The sequence below is a fragment of the Pelodiscus sinensis genome, chromosome 6 (assembly GCF_052426305.1).
Source record: "Pelodiscus sinensis isolate ZL-2025 chromosome 6, ASM5242630v1, whole genome shotgun sequence".
Lineage (NCBI taxonomy): Eukaryota > Metazoa > Chordata > Testudines > Trionychidae > Pelodiscus > Pelodiscus sinensis.
The window spans coordinates 34,142,161-34,158,448 of NC_143057.1; the positions used below are offsets into that span (position 1 = coordinate 34,142,161).

Genomic DNA, 16,288 nt, shown 5'->3' on the forward strand with positions numbered 1-16,288 from the left:
ACCACAACAGGCTGTGGGACTCCAGTGGAGCATGAGTAAGGCCAGGGGAGGCAGTTTTCCCTGCCTCTGATTACCATCACCCATGCTGCAACGCCTTATTTCATGAGCCTTACGTAATCCACAAGAGGGATTTCCTGTTCTAATCTTGCTATGCTCCCATAACGTATACATTTAAGAACATGAAAATGTATGTTAGCATTTCAATGACAAGCTTCACTACAAGCATTGCTTGTACCTGAGAAGCATTGGAAAATACCCCAGAATATACTGATATGTAGTAGAGGACACATATCCCCTAGGACTCACATCTTTGCCAATCAGGTCCTCTTGATTCTCTACAATTCCCCAGGGGGCTATACCAATGGTACAGATTTTCCCTCTGGATTTTGAGGCATGATCCTTTAATGCATCTCCAACATGCCGAATGACTCCTGAAAAAGACGACACAGGTACATAATCAAAAATTCAAAGCACAGCATTTTGGTCACTTTGTTCTGGAATCAGCAAATCACTTAATCATATGCATTACTTTAAACATGTGAATAATCCCATCCCTATTCAGCAAAGCACTTAGAGAAATACTTAATTTTAAGCATACACTTACACGTGCAGATCTGGGACCACAATAAAGTGATTTAGATTGATGCATACAGGGTCTTGCTAGCTAAGTGTATTTTGCATATAACTTTATTCAACAGTGTTGCACAACGAATGAAAACAAAGACATTGACCATCATAACTTTGTTCTCTTTCTCAGCTGAACCCACATGCCTGCAGTACACAGAAAAGGTGAAGAAAATATGTAATAATTGTCACCTCAAACTTGTGAAGCCTTGCAGACATGTAATTCACAAGTAAGGTGATGGAAATATTCATGGAAATGTTGTGAAAACATCATTACACATAGCTGTAGACTGCAGTGGCGCCCTCCTATCGACTACAAGCCTAATCACTTGAGATAGTTTCTCATAGCAAGGGGAAAAACAGCAGGGATCACAAGAAAGTAAAGACAAGTGCACACACAAAGGACTGCCCCATGGCTTGCCATACTCTGAAATTACTATCTGCACTGTCTGTGTCCTTTAAAGCAATTTCTGGCTACTTTAATTACATTCCTGTGCTAATTCCTGCACAATGCACATATACAAGACCATATGCCAAACTAGGCAGTTACCCTTGGACCCATGCTTTCTGTTCTGCTTTGTAAGTTCACTTTCATAATAGTTTTGACACAGCTTGTATGAAGAGCTATTTTTATCACCTGACTGCTGCTAAGTAGCACAATAGCACGGAGGAATTTAATGTCACTTGCTCTCCTTTGCTGACAACTTTGCATAAAATCTACTTGCTCTCACTGAGAGGATGACTGGCCCCAAATTACATTCTTAGATTGATTTTTTTTTTAGAAACCAGCTTTATTTACTGTTTCCCTCCTCTGGTTTCATGAATCCTTGAGTGACATGAGCGGCATTTCAACAGTCAGATGATAACCTCAAGTTTCTCCAGAGCTACTGCCCTCTTATATCCATTTAAATCAACATTAAAAAAACCCAAACCCTGACACCTAATCTTTTAATCTCCCAGGCTGCCACCACATTGTCTGGCAGATGGGGGCAAAATGCCCACATCTCAACCCCATGCAGCTGTGAACATCCTGATGGTGCAGAGCAGGTCTTCTCTGTCTGCCAAAGCGATTGTTTTCTTGTGAATACAGCTTCTGGTACCAGATGAATATAGAAAGCAATTTGTTTATAGATGAGAGAGGTGTGAAGCATATGCTACCTACGCTATGTCATGAATACAAATATTCTGAGGGCAACATTTCAGGGTGGTTTCTATCATGACTTTTATTAACTTAAAACTATCTCTCTAACTGTAACTACTGCATTAGTTATCATATTGCATGGAATGGCATATGAATACCACCATATTATGGGTACATTGGGAGCCACAGAAGCTTATGTAGATATACACTTCACGTTAACAGCCGTAACAGGAGTACTGCAGAAAGGGTTTTAGGGGTCACAGTGGACCACATGCTAAATATGAGTCAACAATGTGAGACTGTTGCAAAAAAAGCAAACACGATTCTGTGATGCATTAGCAGGAGTGTTGTGAGCAAAAGAAGTGATTCTTCCTCTCTACTCTGTGCTGAGAAGGCCTCAGTTGGAGTACTATGTCCAGTTATGGGCATCACATTTCAAGAAGGATGTGGAGAAATTGGAGAAAGTCCAGAGACAAACAAAAAAAATGATTAAAGGTCTAAAAAACATGACCTATGAGGGAAGATGGAAAGAATTGGGTTTGTTTAGTTTAGAAAAAGAGAAGAGAGGGGACATGATAGCAGTTTTCAAGCATCTAAAAAGTTGTTACAAGGAGGAGGCAGAAAAATTGTTCTTCTTGACCTCTGATGATAGGACAAGAAGCAATGGGCTTAAACTCCAGCAATAGAGTTTTAGGTTGGACATTGAGAAAAACTTCCTGTCAGTTTGGTTAAACACAAATAAATTGCCAAGGGAAGCTGTGGAATCTCCATCACTGGAGATATTTAAAACCAGGTTGGAAAGACATTTTGTCAGGGATGATTTGGTACTTGGTCCTGCTGTGAGGGCAGGAGACTGGACTTCATGACCTATTGAGGTCCCTTCCAGTTATAGTGTTCTTTGATTGTATAAACAGTCACAAGGCTTGTTAATATACTCAGAATGGAAATGCAGGACAGAATTTTTATCCAAAACTATGGTTTACAAAAAAAACAGATACCCAATTTATATGTACAATTGACATCCAATTTAAGTCTACAGTTAACTACAATCATGAATTTGATTTTATAGTTGTACGTGCAAATGAGCAGGATTGGTTTTAGGATAATACATTGCAATGGTTTATCTAACAGTCTTTTTGAAGCTGAGTTGAAGACAAAATTCTCTCACAGCCAAAAAACAAAGAAAACTGAACAATTACTCCAAACATCTCTAATTCAATACATTACAAACAAACAAACAAAAAACCATCTAATTGAACTGAGCTTCAAAATATGTTATACCTTATCCAAACTACTTAAAGCAATATGAAGAGCCCCATTTGCTCCAATGAGCTTTGTATCAGCCCATATTGTCCATATGTTGGAATGAATATGCAACCATCCATAGGCACTGAAAGGATTAAATAATGTTGAAAAATTGACGTAGGGTAGCTGTGTTGACTCAGATACAAACAACGTGTCAGAACAATTTACATGTGTGTACTGCAACTTAAAGTTGGAATATCATTCATCATATGTAGAATGGTGTGCCTCTCCTCACTGGCTCTCTCTCCCCACCCCTATTCCAGTCTCTCCATGACAGTGAAACTCGTGTGGACAGGTAACAAATTACTTCCCTAACAGAGCTCTAAAATCCAGACGTGTTCAACTTTGCATAAAAATTGAAATATGCTATTTCTGTTTCTCCAAAGACAATTAGGGGAAAAAAACCCACTTGGGGTATGTCTAGACAACGGGGCTATGTTGGGATACTAGAGGTATCCCAAAATAGGTACCCTGAGTCTTTTAAACATGCCTATTATTTTGAAATATTTTTCAAAACAACAAGCGCACTCTTCTGGAATCCCTGTAACCCTCATTTCATGAGGGTTAAGGGATGTCTTGAAATAGTGTATTATATCAAAATTTGGCACTGTGTAGATGTGCCAAATTTCAAAATAAGCTATTTTGAAATACAGCTGAAAAAAGATATGCAATTTTTGTTGTGCAAATTGCGTATCCTGTTTTGAGTTTAGGGTACTGTGTAGATGCACCCTGAGATTCCTAATCTAGAAAGAAGAAGAAGAAAAAAAGACTGATTCAGATTAAAGGTTTTTTTCAGGCACACAAAATAGAAACTATTCCATTGCATCTGAGTTGTTTTTATAAGTAAAAGATAAAAGCTGGCTCCTTATTTTATTTGAGGCAAACATTTTCCTTTAATTAAATGAAAAGTTTCTTTTTTGTAACACCTATGAACTATCCTTTCAGGCCACTAGCTGTAGATCACTCTATTCCCCAAAGGTACCTGGCCCACTATTTTCTTCCACTATTTGATCTGAGGAAGTGGGTCTGGCCCACGAAAGCTCATCATCTAATAAACCATCTTGTTAGTCTTTAAAGTGATACATAGTCCTGTATTTTGTTTTAGCTACACCAGACTAACACGGCTACATTTCTATCACTGGCCCACTGATGTGAGTCTCATGAAATTCCCTCGGACAGAACACTTTAGTTTGTGACACAGCAGGTTCTACTTTTTGACTTCACAGTCTGTTCCATGCTTTAGTGAATATTTTATTTTTCAAGAGCTGCATAACACATATTATTCTGGTATTTTCTTGTTAATGCATAGTAAAAAAAGATTACATGAAATGGTTCAGCCTCTCTCAACTGGACTGATTCTTAACCACAATGTTAAAATGATGCTTGATGCCACAAAGCTTTTATTTTAAAAGTTGCTTCTTACCTGTGTTTACTCCTCCAGTGAATATCCATGCTCCAGTTGTCATGGCCGCTTTGATGAGGCCTTTTCCAAAGACTTGCTTGAGTTTTGGCTGAAGTTCAAAATTCTGAAGGCCTCCATGCACAGAGATGAGAAGCTTGGGAAGCTCAAGTTGCCACTCTTTAGTCATCAGATGGAGAAGAAGATCAGGCTTTGTGTCAAAAGACACACGTACATACTGCAGAATTAAGGGCATTGATAAAGAAAAAGGTTGTTTATGACTCTTGACCGCAAGAAAATATTTTTAAAAACATACAACTTTTGCCACAAAAAAAAAAAAATGAATTGCAACTTTGATGGATTAGAAAGGAATTTATGAAACTACAGACCGTGACATAATTATAGGTAGCAATTTCACAGAATGTGGTCCTTTTTAAAGCTCTTCCCAATAATTAATCACCCCTGTCAACACCCTTGTCAGATTCTAATAGATAAATATTATCATTAAGTTCTGGATGACAAAATCAAGACAGAGGGGTTAAGTGATCTGCCCAAGATCACAGAGGCTGTTGGTATCATAGCTCCATTTAGAACACTTTTTATTTTAGATGAACACATAGAAAACATCAAGAAAATAATAACAGTGAGCACGCCTGAATTTAATTTACATATTAAATTAAATAAATATTGTATACAAAAATGGGTTACAAAGTCGAGCACTCAGAAGTTAGGAAAATGCTGAATTAAGGTTGCCCTTTGAACTTGTTTTATTTGTATGGATCAATAAAGAATAACTTACTACCCAGTGACTATACATTTTAAAGCCAGAAGGCACCATTAGGTTCATGCACACTAAACTTTTGCATAAGACAGACCATAGAATTTCACCCTGCATCAAACCAATAACTCTTCTAGTTGAACTAGAGAGCACACATTTATTCTGGAGTGTTCCACTAATATATTTCTCACTTATATATTTCTTAGCATAACCTTCAGCACAGATAGGTGTATCTGGTTTTAGTACATTTACTACTAAATTTCAAACAAACATGCTATGCTAATATATTTCATTAAATTTTGTTCACTTTTACTATGTCTATTTCTTATTGGTGGTCTGTGATTGGTCATCTGCAGTAAATTTGTTTCTGCTTTCTGAGTGGTTGGAGTGAGCATTTCTGGCATGAATACTAATATATATGGTTTCGTGTAAATATGGATCTTCACGTGAATAGCCACTCTCAATATTCCTGTGAACAGAATCCCATTTGCACAAATGATCACGAGAAAGCTAACAGAATAGAACTTAGACAAATTGAAAAACATGCCAGAATTCAAAAATATTAATTCTCATTGCTATAATAATATTGCTCCTAACAGAGCTGACAGCTAAGTCTTTTTACTATTAAGGGGCACAGGGCTAGATTGTTGAAATTGAAAGGTAAGCTCTGTTAGGCATTCGAGTATGCTGACTATAATAGACTTCAATCAAAATTGAGGCATAACAGAGTTGTGACACAGGAATGTTGGTAAGACACTGGTGTTTATTTCTTGTACCCTGTCACAAGACAAGGGTTACAAAAGGTTATACCACTAATCGATGGCAGGGGTCAGTAGCCACATACTTTAACTATTATTGAGAATGCTCAACATCTCAAAAGGCTGAACTGTCTATATAGTTGAAGGAATGAAGATTAGGGTTGCCAGGTGTCCAGTTTTGAACTGGACAGTCCAGTATTTGAGCTTTCTATTCGGGAAACAAATTTAGAAAATATAAATGAGAAAATATAAATGTCTGGTATTTTCTAAATAAGATGTAATGTAGATTGTGATGTTATGTCAAGTGTGTCCGGTATTTTTGTTGAAACCATCTGGCAACCCTAACGAAGATTTTCTTTTGGCCTGAGTATTATGTTCCTGCTTTGCTAGTGATGACAGCCCATATGTTTCATTGCCCATGAAAATATGTGCATTTTAACTGACCATGTTCATATAGATTTATTACAAAAAGGACCATCCCATGTGCCATTCATGTTCAGATCAAGTCCTGTACTCTGCCTCCACTCATGACAGAAACCTAATGTTTAAAATGAAAGCAAAAATTGATTATGGTGAACATTAACCATGTTGTAAAAGGGTGACCGGAGGACAGAAGCTTTCCTTCTGAAGTTTATTCAATAAAACATGTGATTTCATTAACCCCAGTTTAGCTTTCATAACTACCAACTGGTAAAAATATTAACTCCTTATTCAGCCACTTCTATGGTTTCCAGCAGTAACAAATCCATAAGACTACAAGTTATTGAGGAAATATTTCCTCATTTGTCTGAAAATTTTCTATTACTAACTTCAAATGACCATTTTTTCTCATCTATTAGAGAAAAAAGGACTATCCACATTATAAAATTTCATTTTTCATTTTAAGGCAAAATTTGAGTAAACACAAATCTAAGTGGGCTTTTTCAGCTATAAGAACCAGCTATGCAAAGGACATTTAAATCTTAGAAACTCCTCTGAGAAAGGACAAAGCAGCTAAAATGCTGGATTCTCTTTTCCATAGAAGAAATGCGCAGACTTCAATTTTGTGATTATCTTATTCATTCTAGTTCTCGTGGGAGAACATTTTCAGTTTGGTGTGCCTGGGATAATTATTTTGTCATCATTTCAGATGTAATTAAATGTGTATGAGATAATTCTTTTGTCATTGCTGCCAAAGCACCCAGTAAATTATGAATAAATGGTTTTGAAAGCATTTTTGATCATATTAATAATTTATCTCTCTCAGTTTTCTAGTGGAACATTTGGCCTTTTCCATTTAGAATACTGCAGCCATTACTGGCTTCTTTCACCACGGCTTGCTCGGAAACATTTTTAAAGTTAACTATGAACTTGAGCGGAACCACTTCTCAGCTCCATCAGGCTCCCTCAAGTGTCTCTATCTGATAGCTGCTTTTCAGCTCTAACAGGGCACACAATCACTACCACTACATCTCCTGCTGGTTGCCTGGCGATTAGCTCTTCACCCTCCTTCTAATGAGGTCTCTCCCATTGTCACACCATTCTCTCTCCTTCAGTTCAGCTCTGGACTCACGTCACTCCCAGAACAGTGCCCTCTTCAGGATACCGCCCTCTGGCTGTGCCCTAGCTCCCAGTCCTTCGGTCTTCCCACTTGCCTCAGTAAAAAACTGCAGCCTCGAGTCCAGCCCCCTTCACCTCAGAAGCAAACTGCAGTCTGGTTCACCCCAGTCTCTTCTCTTCTGGCAAGTGGGTGAGATCCAGGCCTTCCCCAACCCAGAGACTTTTTACTAGCAATGCCCTACTGCCCTCCTCCACTTCCCCCTTCACTGCTTGCTTTCCCTGGGCCACTTCCCATAACACTTTATTCAAGGTCTTCCTCTACCTCGCTACCCTGCCCAGTACAGTTCTATCTAAGGTACCTCCCCAGGCAACCAGTTCTGCTCCCTTACTGGTGAAGAGAGAGACTCACCTGATTTCCTCTGCTGAACAGCCCCTTATATCTGGGCTGCCTCAACAAGTCCTTTCCTTATTGGTTGTCTCTAGAAGCCCTTTCCTCTTGGCTAGGATCTGCCTGGGCTCCCTCTGGACTGTTTTCAACCCCTCCAAAGTGGGCAGCTTCCCTACTACAAGTTTCAGAAGTGATTATATTTTTTATAAACAAAAATGTGGTGACAGAAGCCAGATGATCAGTATCAAAGACTTACATCTACTATGCATCAACAAAACAGGTACCAAGATAGGAAACAGAAGTACAATTTCAACCACAGCAATTTGTTAATACACTTTGCCTCACCGGCTGAAAGATTAGTTCAAATTTCCATGTCCATTTAATCCATGGCTTGATTACTGAGTTTGCCAGGAAGAATATCACTTAATAGCTGTCACGATGAAGATTAATTTTCTTTTCAAGGGATTAACCAGAGGCTTGATTTCATTTTTCACTGATCAATAAAAACCCAGATGGCGGCAAAATAGCCCAACCTAGGTTAGAATTGAGCTACAGTAGTAGCTATTGGTAAAATTTTTCATACATGAGCCATACAGTACTCCAATCACAATACCTCTATTTGAATACATATTATAAACTGCAATATGCATCGTGTCTGGCTTATTACTGATAATGATAATTTGAGGAAGAAACCTACAAACTCACTGTACAGACCCATTCTGCTGTTGACAAGATACAACACTTTAGTGCTTCTGAATTCTCCCTAGATCAACATATTGCCTAATACTTTGCCTTCTACAATGCAATCTGGCACTTCCTTCCACATTTTCTCACTAGTGACTACTGCATAAGGAGATGGCCATTTCAAATAAGTGTCTCAAGTTTCAGATACTTTTCTAAACTAAACTGAATCTCTGAATCTTTTGCTGTTTGTGCCTACAGCAAAAGGTCTGATCGGGCTCCCATTATAAGAGCAAAAACTCATTAGCTAACATAAGCAGGATTGGAGCTTTATTAGTTAATATTGTTTTTGCTATTTTAGAGCCGATTAAAATTTCATAAAACTCAATGTAAGAATTCTCACTGATTTCAGGGGGCTTTGGATCTAGCCCTTTGTGTATTTCATTCTCTAGTAACCTTATTATTTCAAATGGATTGCAACATGAAAAACAATGTTAAGGACACTGAGCCCATTCCACAGTAATAAACGTTGTCTTCTGCAGTTGCAAAATATGCTAACTACTCAATAAGCATTTTAAAAGTATCATTTGAACACTCTGGATTAGCAGGAAGTTATTAAAGATATAACTAATGTGTTTAATTCACTGGAAACCTTTCAAGAAGCCATCATCTCCATCCAACCTTGTATAACCATGACCAAAGCAACATTAGTTCAGCAAAGCAGAGTTCATTAGAAATCTTTTTAGGAGTCAGATGTCCCAATTAATGAAAGAGTTTCCAGAATTATATGTGTGAGAAAAAATTCAAGACAACAATTTAGTTAAGTCCATTAAATTCAGTGCATGCTGCAGCAATGAATGATTGTTTACATCTGGTTTACCAGGGACCAGATCCCCAAAATATGTTTAGTCAGTCAATTCATTTTTCTTATTTTATATATTCTTCCCTCAAATAAAAAAGGACTGTCAAACTACATTTGCATACATTTATTCTTGGGGTTGGTGTTGATATAAAACTTGATGGCATACCATGTACTGTTTTATAATTCACTAGGAGTCCACCTAAATCCAGTCTCAATTTTTTCAAACAGTTGCCTTAAAGTGTGGTATTGTATCTCTCAAATCCAGCTAACAAATCTGTTGGGTGGTATCCCCCTCAATCTAGGTGATCTATAACTGACAAAGCCTTGGCTCTGGCCCATAAAAGCTCATCACCTAATAAACCATCTTGTTAGTCTTTAAAGTGCTGCATAGTCCCGTCTTTTGTTTTAACATTCCTGTCTCCCTTCTTCTGATAGCACATGACCTCTTTCAAAAGAGGATGGAAGTTAGCACTGCTTAGCCTCCTTCCCAGCCTTTTGTGGGATGGAGGTCTTTTTCAGGAGAACACTGAGTGAGCAGTGTACAATAGGTATGTGATACAGTGGTAGTCCTCATGAAATAATACCCCAAACATTTTTGGAGAAACACAAAGTGCTTTATTAACTCATGCTACCAGTTTTTGGGTGAGACAAGGTCTATATTTAAGAGGTCTTTGGTAATAAAACAGTTCAAATAATTTGATAAAAAAGAAGATTGATCCCAACAAATAGAGGAGAGATTAATACATGGAGACAGACTAACGATACCCTAATGAGCTCTGTCCTGCAAATTCACAGTTTTGATTTATTAATGCAGGTTTATATTACCACTTAACTTTATTACAACAAAATCCTACTTATTTCCTCCTCTGGGTTTTCCAATATATCTTGTCTTCTGTGTCTGTTACAGCTAGACAGTAAGGGACTTTGGGGGGAAATTGTGTGTGTGTGTCTGGGTCCTTAATTATAATAAAATAATTAATAGCAAGAGTCCTTTCTTTTTTGTTTATGCCTGGGTGTTTTATTTTGATTGCGGGCGGCGGGGGTGGAGAGGGGCGGCACTTAGAAGTTAAATATAAAACTCTAAAGGGTTTCCTTAAGTTAAATATTGAGTTCAAAATTTTTTTCCTAAGTATTAGCAGGATTAACCATTTCATTAAAGTAAAGAAAATACTGACTAATTTTTGATCTAGAAATGTGTATGTGGTACTAACTGGTCACTCAAATGCCAGAAGAAATGAGGAAATACCCCTTTTTTAACTTCTCAACCATCACTCATCTTATCTCAAAAAATATACTGTCATAAGAGAGTTAATTTATCCAAATAATTCCATTCAAGCATTAAAAGGATAAATGGCAGAGAGAATTATAAATATAATTCCACCATAGCCAGTGGAAAACTACTTCAAATGTTATTAATGCAGCAGCATCTTACATATGCTGGAGGATGTGGATAGAAAGTAGATATTCTGAATTAGTCAATGCTGCCGTAAATATTCCTTTTAATCATTTCCATCCATGTGTGGATTTTTTTCCATCCATGTGCAGAATAAGTTTTTTATGTGCACTGAGACACATGCAAAAGTGCACCACCAGTAGAAACAACAATCTCGCTGTGGGCGCTCTTCTAATCAGCTCTTCTGAGTAGCCATACATGCATACAGCTTAAAGCAGTGTTTCGTAAACGTTTTAAGACCAAGGAACACCAAACAAGTTTTTGTTATTGAGCCAAAAAAAGTCACTTGCCCCTTTAAGGGTGGCCATTTTGAATTCTGCTTTCTGCGGCACACCAGTGCCGCAGAACACAGTTTAAGAAACATTAGCTTACAGGGTACTTTATTGCTGTAGGCAAATACACAGTATCAATTAAATAAGGAAAAGAATATCACTACATAAGTTTCGCTGGTTTTGCTGATTTCTTATACCATGTCTCTCAAATTCTTAGGACACAGGTGCCTAAGTTACTGAACCAGTTTCTTGTTGGTGAAAGAGATAAGCTTTTGAGCTTACACACAGCACTTCTATAGATCTGAATAAGCTGTTCTCATGCATCAACAGAAGTTGGTCCATCAACAGATACTACCTCACTCACCTGGTCTCGCTAATATTCTGGGACATGCATGGGTACAATAACATTGACAGATTCTCAGAAGGTGATTCATTATATCTACCCTAAGAAAAAAACTCTTAAAAGAAAACCAAGAACAGTGTTACCATCACACTTATTATGTACTACTTATTGTACAAATGTGGCAGAAGTTCTTACAATGAGCATGATACCAGCTGGTGAGTACAGTTTTTTGCTCCTTGCCATATTTTAGAGCACTGTACTTCAATTGCATTGGTAAGAAGCATACTGCTTCTACTGAATACAATATATAGCACTGTGAAATGAGTAGCTTGATTTATTCCTTTTAGACAAATTCTATTTTATTTTATACTGAAATAGACATATTTGTACACTCTTTTCTATTACAGTGAATAGTGAGCTGATTTCCTCTCTCAATTTTCAGGTTCCACTGAACGAGCATTAAGGTTTTGTTAGACCCTCAGGGAAACAGTGTAATTTTCTAGCTATTTCTCTATCTACTCATCATGAGTGACACTGTGAAGTATCAGAACCCAGAATTACTACCTCAGGAACAGATACAAGTGGAGATTTTCAAAGGCACAAATGGCTGCTAAGCACCTAACTGCACCTTTTACATCTAACTACACCTTTTACACCTAACTACACCTGTTAAGCACCTAACTACACCTTTTACATCTGCACTTGAAAGGGAATCCTCTGAACTGTCATTCATGTTAAAATTCGACACTTGCCAACAAGGACTTAACAAGAATTTGAACTATCTCACCCATTACCAAGACAGTTTCCCCAATTATCACCTGTAATACCATTAACTCACAAACATCCCACTCTCCCTATCTTTAATATCATCAATTCACAGACACTTACCTTCCTTCCTCCTCCTCCTCCCCCCCCCCGCATCCCCCTTCTGTTCTGCAATGTGATTTGTCCTTTTCATATTTGTTCATTTTTTTAATTGTATCCTTTGGTATATATGGTTGTGACTACTTTCTTCCACTATTTGATCTGAGGAAGTGGGTCTGGCCCACGAAAGCTCATCATCTAATAAACCATCTTGTTAGTCTTTAAAGTGCTACATTGTCCTGCATTTTGCTTCAACTAACTGCCATTGACTTTCAAATTCTCAACTTTTCTGAAATCCTTCCCTATGTTGATTTACTGACTCTGACAGGCATATTGTCCAAAATGAAAGAGAAATAAAGTACATTTCAACCTTACCAAAACATGACAGGTTATGATTTACCAGGATTCTAATAATGTTATGGATTAGTCAAAGTATGGGGGATGGCTATCAAAGAGAGGAACAAGGAGGAGGAAGCAAGAATTTAGAGAAGGAAGAAGTAACAGTACAACTCTAGGGAATGCTAGAAAGGTGGACAAAAGGAACTAGAAATTCAAACATTTACTCTCATACCTGAAAAGCTGGGTTTGCACTGGAAGAATAGACACTGTCGGAGGGTGTACACACAACTCCATGAAAAATATCCATAGAACCATAAATGTGAATTGAAGGAAACCACATAGTATATACCTTTTCCTGAAATAGTAACTGACTTGCTTTTGGTCACTCAGGGTGCATTTACACTGCACCAAGAGCTTGAAATAAGCTACACAATTTGAGCTGTGCAAATAATGTAGCTTATTTTGAGTCAATTTCAAAATAGCTTATTTTGTAATTTGGCACTGTCTACACAGTTCCAAATTTCAAAACAACCCATTATTCTGAAACATCCCTTATTTGTCATGGAATGAGGTTTACAGGGACATTGGAATAGCAAGCCCATTATATTTCAAAATAACGGTGCTGCTGTTAAAACACGGGATAGATGTTTGGGGATCTCTCTGGTATCCTGAATAATGCTGCAACGTAGACGTAGCCTCAGTAAATGTCAGGAATGTAGAGGTAGCCAAGACATCCTGTCCCTCACTCAAATCACTCAATGATAGTGCCTCTATCGTATCCAATAGCCCCTTTCTTGTAGAACTGCAGTTTTTGCCGTTGATTTTATATTATAGCCCAATTACCTTTTTCCTTCCATGACCCATGAAACCTAAAAAAAGAAAAAATGGTTTCAAGCAAGTAAAACTGTTAAATGAATTCAGAAAGGAGAAGATATTTGTTCATTAGTCTGTGAATGCCTTTTGGGGGTTATTAGCATTATTTAGTATTTTAAGAAAGAGTTTGGATTACCATGGCTTTATTGGAGTGACCCCCTCCTTGAAACTCAATTGTCCCAAAGGCATCAGTTGGGCTGAGTTGAGTGTGCTTGCTGATGGACCACTTCTCTGGCTGGCTGTCATTTCGAGCCAGTCTGCTCTCATTTTTCTCATTCTGAATAATGGAAATACTTGGAGTCAATCCAACATGTTGACCTATTAGACGCCCACAGCAACACCTACGGTAGTAAGCAAAAATTATGTGTGTTTTTTTGGACTAACAATGGAACACACTATATTTAAAGAAACTCATTGTATGCATTGCAGAGGTCTTAGAAAGTCATTTTCAGGATGAAGCAACTTTATAGCGTTGTCAGAAGTCCCGTCTTGTAGCAAATGCATTGAAATATCAATGGAAGAGACTGTTACAATATAGCTATGACTTTCTGGACTCTTAATTCGCATTTATGTCATGTCCTGTTATTATTTAAAACTAAATAAAAAGCACTTTGTCCTAAATATAAAAAATAAGGCAAAGACTTTTTTCTGTAATACACGCTAAACATTTGCAAAGATCATATTAAGCTAAAAAAAATTTTCACATAGACAGCAACCTATTTTAGTCATACATGTATCTATCAGTCTCTTACAATACTAGCATGTCTCTAATATAGCCTATAAATATTCAAGGGACTCAAATACAATCACCAAGCAGATGAATGAGTTTGAAATGAAACACTGATATAAGTTCAGGCTTTGTATTTCAATTGACACCTACTGGAGTGTATGAAGTATTGGTGCCAAATGTCATAGAAATCCATCCTTCTGAGGGTTCTAAAACAATCCAATCTTTGTCCAACATACTCAGAATTTGGAAAAATTATCATCTACACAATCATTTTCTTGTAATTATGTAGTAATTTAACAAAATGTAGCAAAATAATAGGCAGTATATAGCATTGCAATTACCTATGGGGGTCTTTGGTGCTGGGTATGATGTGAACACATTCTCTCTTGTAAAATGCTCGCTCTATCCATGATTTCTGAGCCTGAAAAAGAGAGGGGGAAAGATCCCATAAGCTTTATTTATTCATTAAATAGAATTTCAAGTATAAATGAAGAAATAACTTAAATACGGAGAGAATCTTTAAATATTGATCATGCAAATGTGATATATAGGGTAAACATTTATATTTATAATGTTTTCATGTTTATTGGCCAAATAAATTTGATACCTGTGTCTATAGGCACATAAAAGCAATTAAAGCAGAACAAATTAAATACGATGATTGATCCAAATTGTCTGTTCTAGGAAAAAAGCTTATTTTCAATTTATAAACAATTTTAAATTATCTTTTACTTTAAATTATCTTTTAACTAATGTGGCTCAGTTTGAAGTATAGTAAAATGTTTAGAAATCAGAACAAATCCTACAGTATAAATTAATGGTCATCTACTATTGATCCACTGCAACATTTCATAAAAACTCTTGTTCAACAGCTTAACATAATGTCACTTATAGTGCCCTGGAAGAAAGCTTTTCCCTTTATCTGGTGCAAATTGATGTAGCTCCATCAATTAGATGAAGCAATGCCATTTCATACTATTTGAGCCTCTAGCCACAATGGTAATGCAAAAGATTTTCCTTCAGTATGATCTTATTTCCAGATAAGAATGCAGAGATATGAGAGTGTTTGTTTTTTTAACAAAAGAGAAGGAAACTATCTTCAGAGTTTCTGAACTTTTAATTCTCTAGGTAGTTCTTAATGGGTCAAGTCAGTGAGAGTCCTGACAAATTACACAACAGACTTCTAAAGATAGAACTTAATTATTTCCATTTTAGTTTTCATTTGATTGAAGGAAAATCTTAAGTATTCAGCACAAACAGGTAAAGCTTATAAAGTTACACAACAAAAACAGGGGTATTGTTAATAGTAATCACATACAGGTGATGGAGCAATGAATTAAGAAACTTAGTATATGAAGAGAATGAAGTTTAAGCAACATGGAAGTGAATTTCACACAAATTTAAGCAATGGGATAATGACTATATAAGAGTGAAAAAAATTGCCTTTAGGAAATGAAACATGACACATAGAAGGAGAGGAATCATCACTGCTTGACATTCCATTTACTGTCAATTGTTTTGCAACACAGAAAACGGCAACTTATTTTTAATCTCCAAGGCTCACGTTTCTTGGATTCATGCAAAAAAATTGTTTCATCAGAGAAAATTCTCAGGCTATTTGAATTTTCACATGTGCAGACTTTAAAAACAATGTTACATCTCTGCAATGCTATAAAATCTCAGCTAAATTCATAGCTAAATCTATTACTTGGCATTGAATTTAAATAAAAACTGTTCTTTGTATTTTTCAGAAGAACTGATTCTTGTGTCTTAATTATTAACTTTATTTACCTGATGGTGTTAAAAATACCAAGAGTAAATTTTGTATTTTGAAGTGAATGTACCAGATTACACTTTTATTAAAAAGTCAGGATTTTACATTATGGAAGGAGTCAACCCAAGTGATACCAGCCAGGCCTCAGACAGGCTTTTAAGAACT

The 16,288-nt window shown here is 36.8% G+C and overlaps 1 protein-coding gene across 4 annotated transcripts in view; it reads right to left on the reverse strand.

Annotated features, from left to right (window-relative positions):
• TRPM3 (transient receptor potential cation channel subfamily M member 3) overlaps nucleotides 1–16,288 on the reverse strand; it is a 591,213-nt gene that overhangs the window by 162,878 nt on the left and 412,047 nt on the right. For all 4 annotated transcript variants that reach the window (XM_089779235.1, XM_075931703.2, XM_089779234.1 and 1 more), the window contains exons 2-5: nucleotides 14,691–14,770; nucleotides 13,756–13,960; nucleotides 4,494–4,707; nucleotides 307–431 (exon numbers count right to left, since the gene is read on the reverse strand). In XM_089779235.1, the coding sequence (XP_089635361.1) occupies nucleotides 307–431; nucleotides 4,494–4,707; nucleotides 13,756–13,960; nucleotides 14,691–14,770 (624 nt within the window). The remainder of the gene's footprint in view (nucleotides 1–306; nucleotides 432–4,493; nucleotides 4,708–13,755; nucleotides 13,961–14,690; nucleotides 14,771–16,288) is intronic.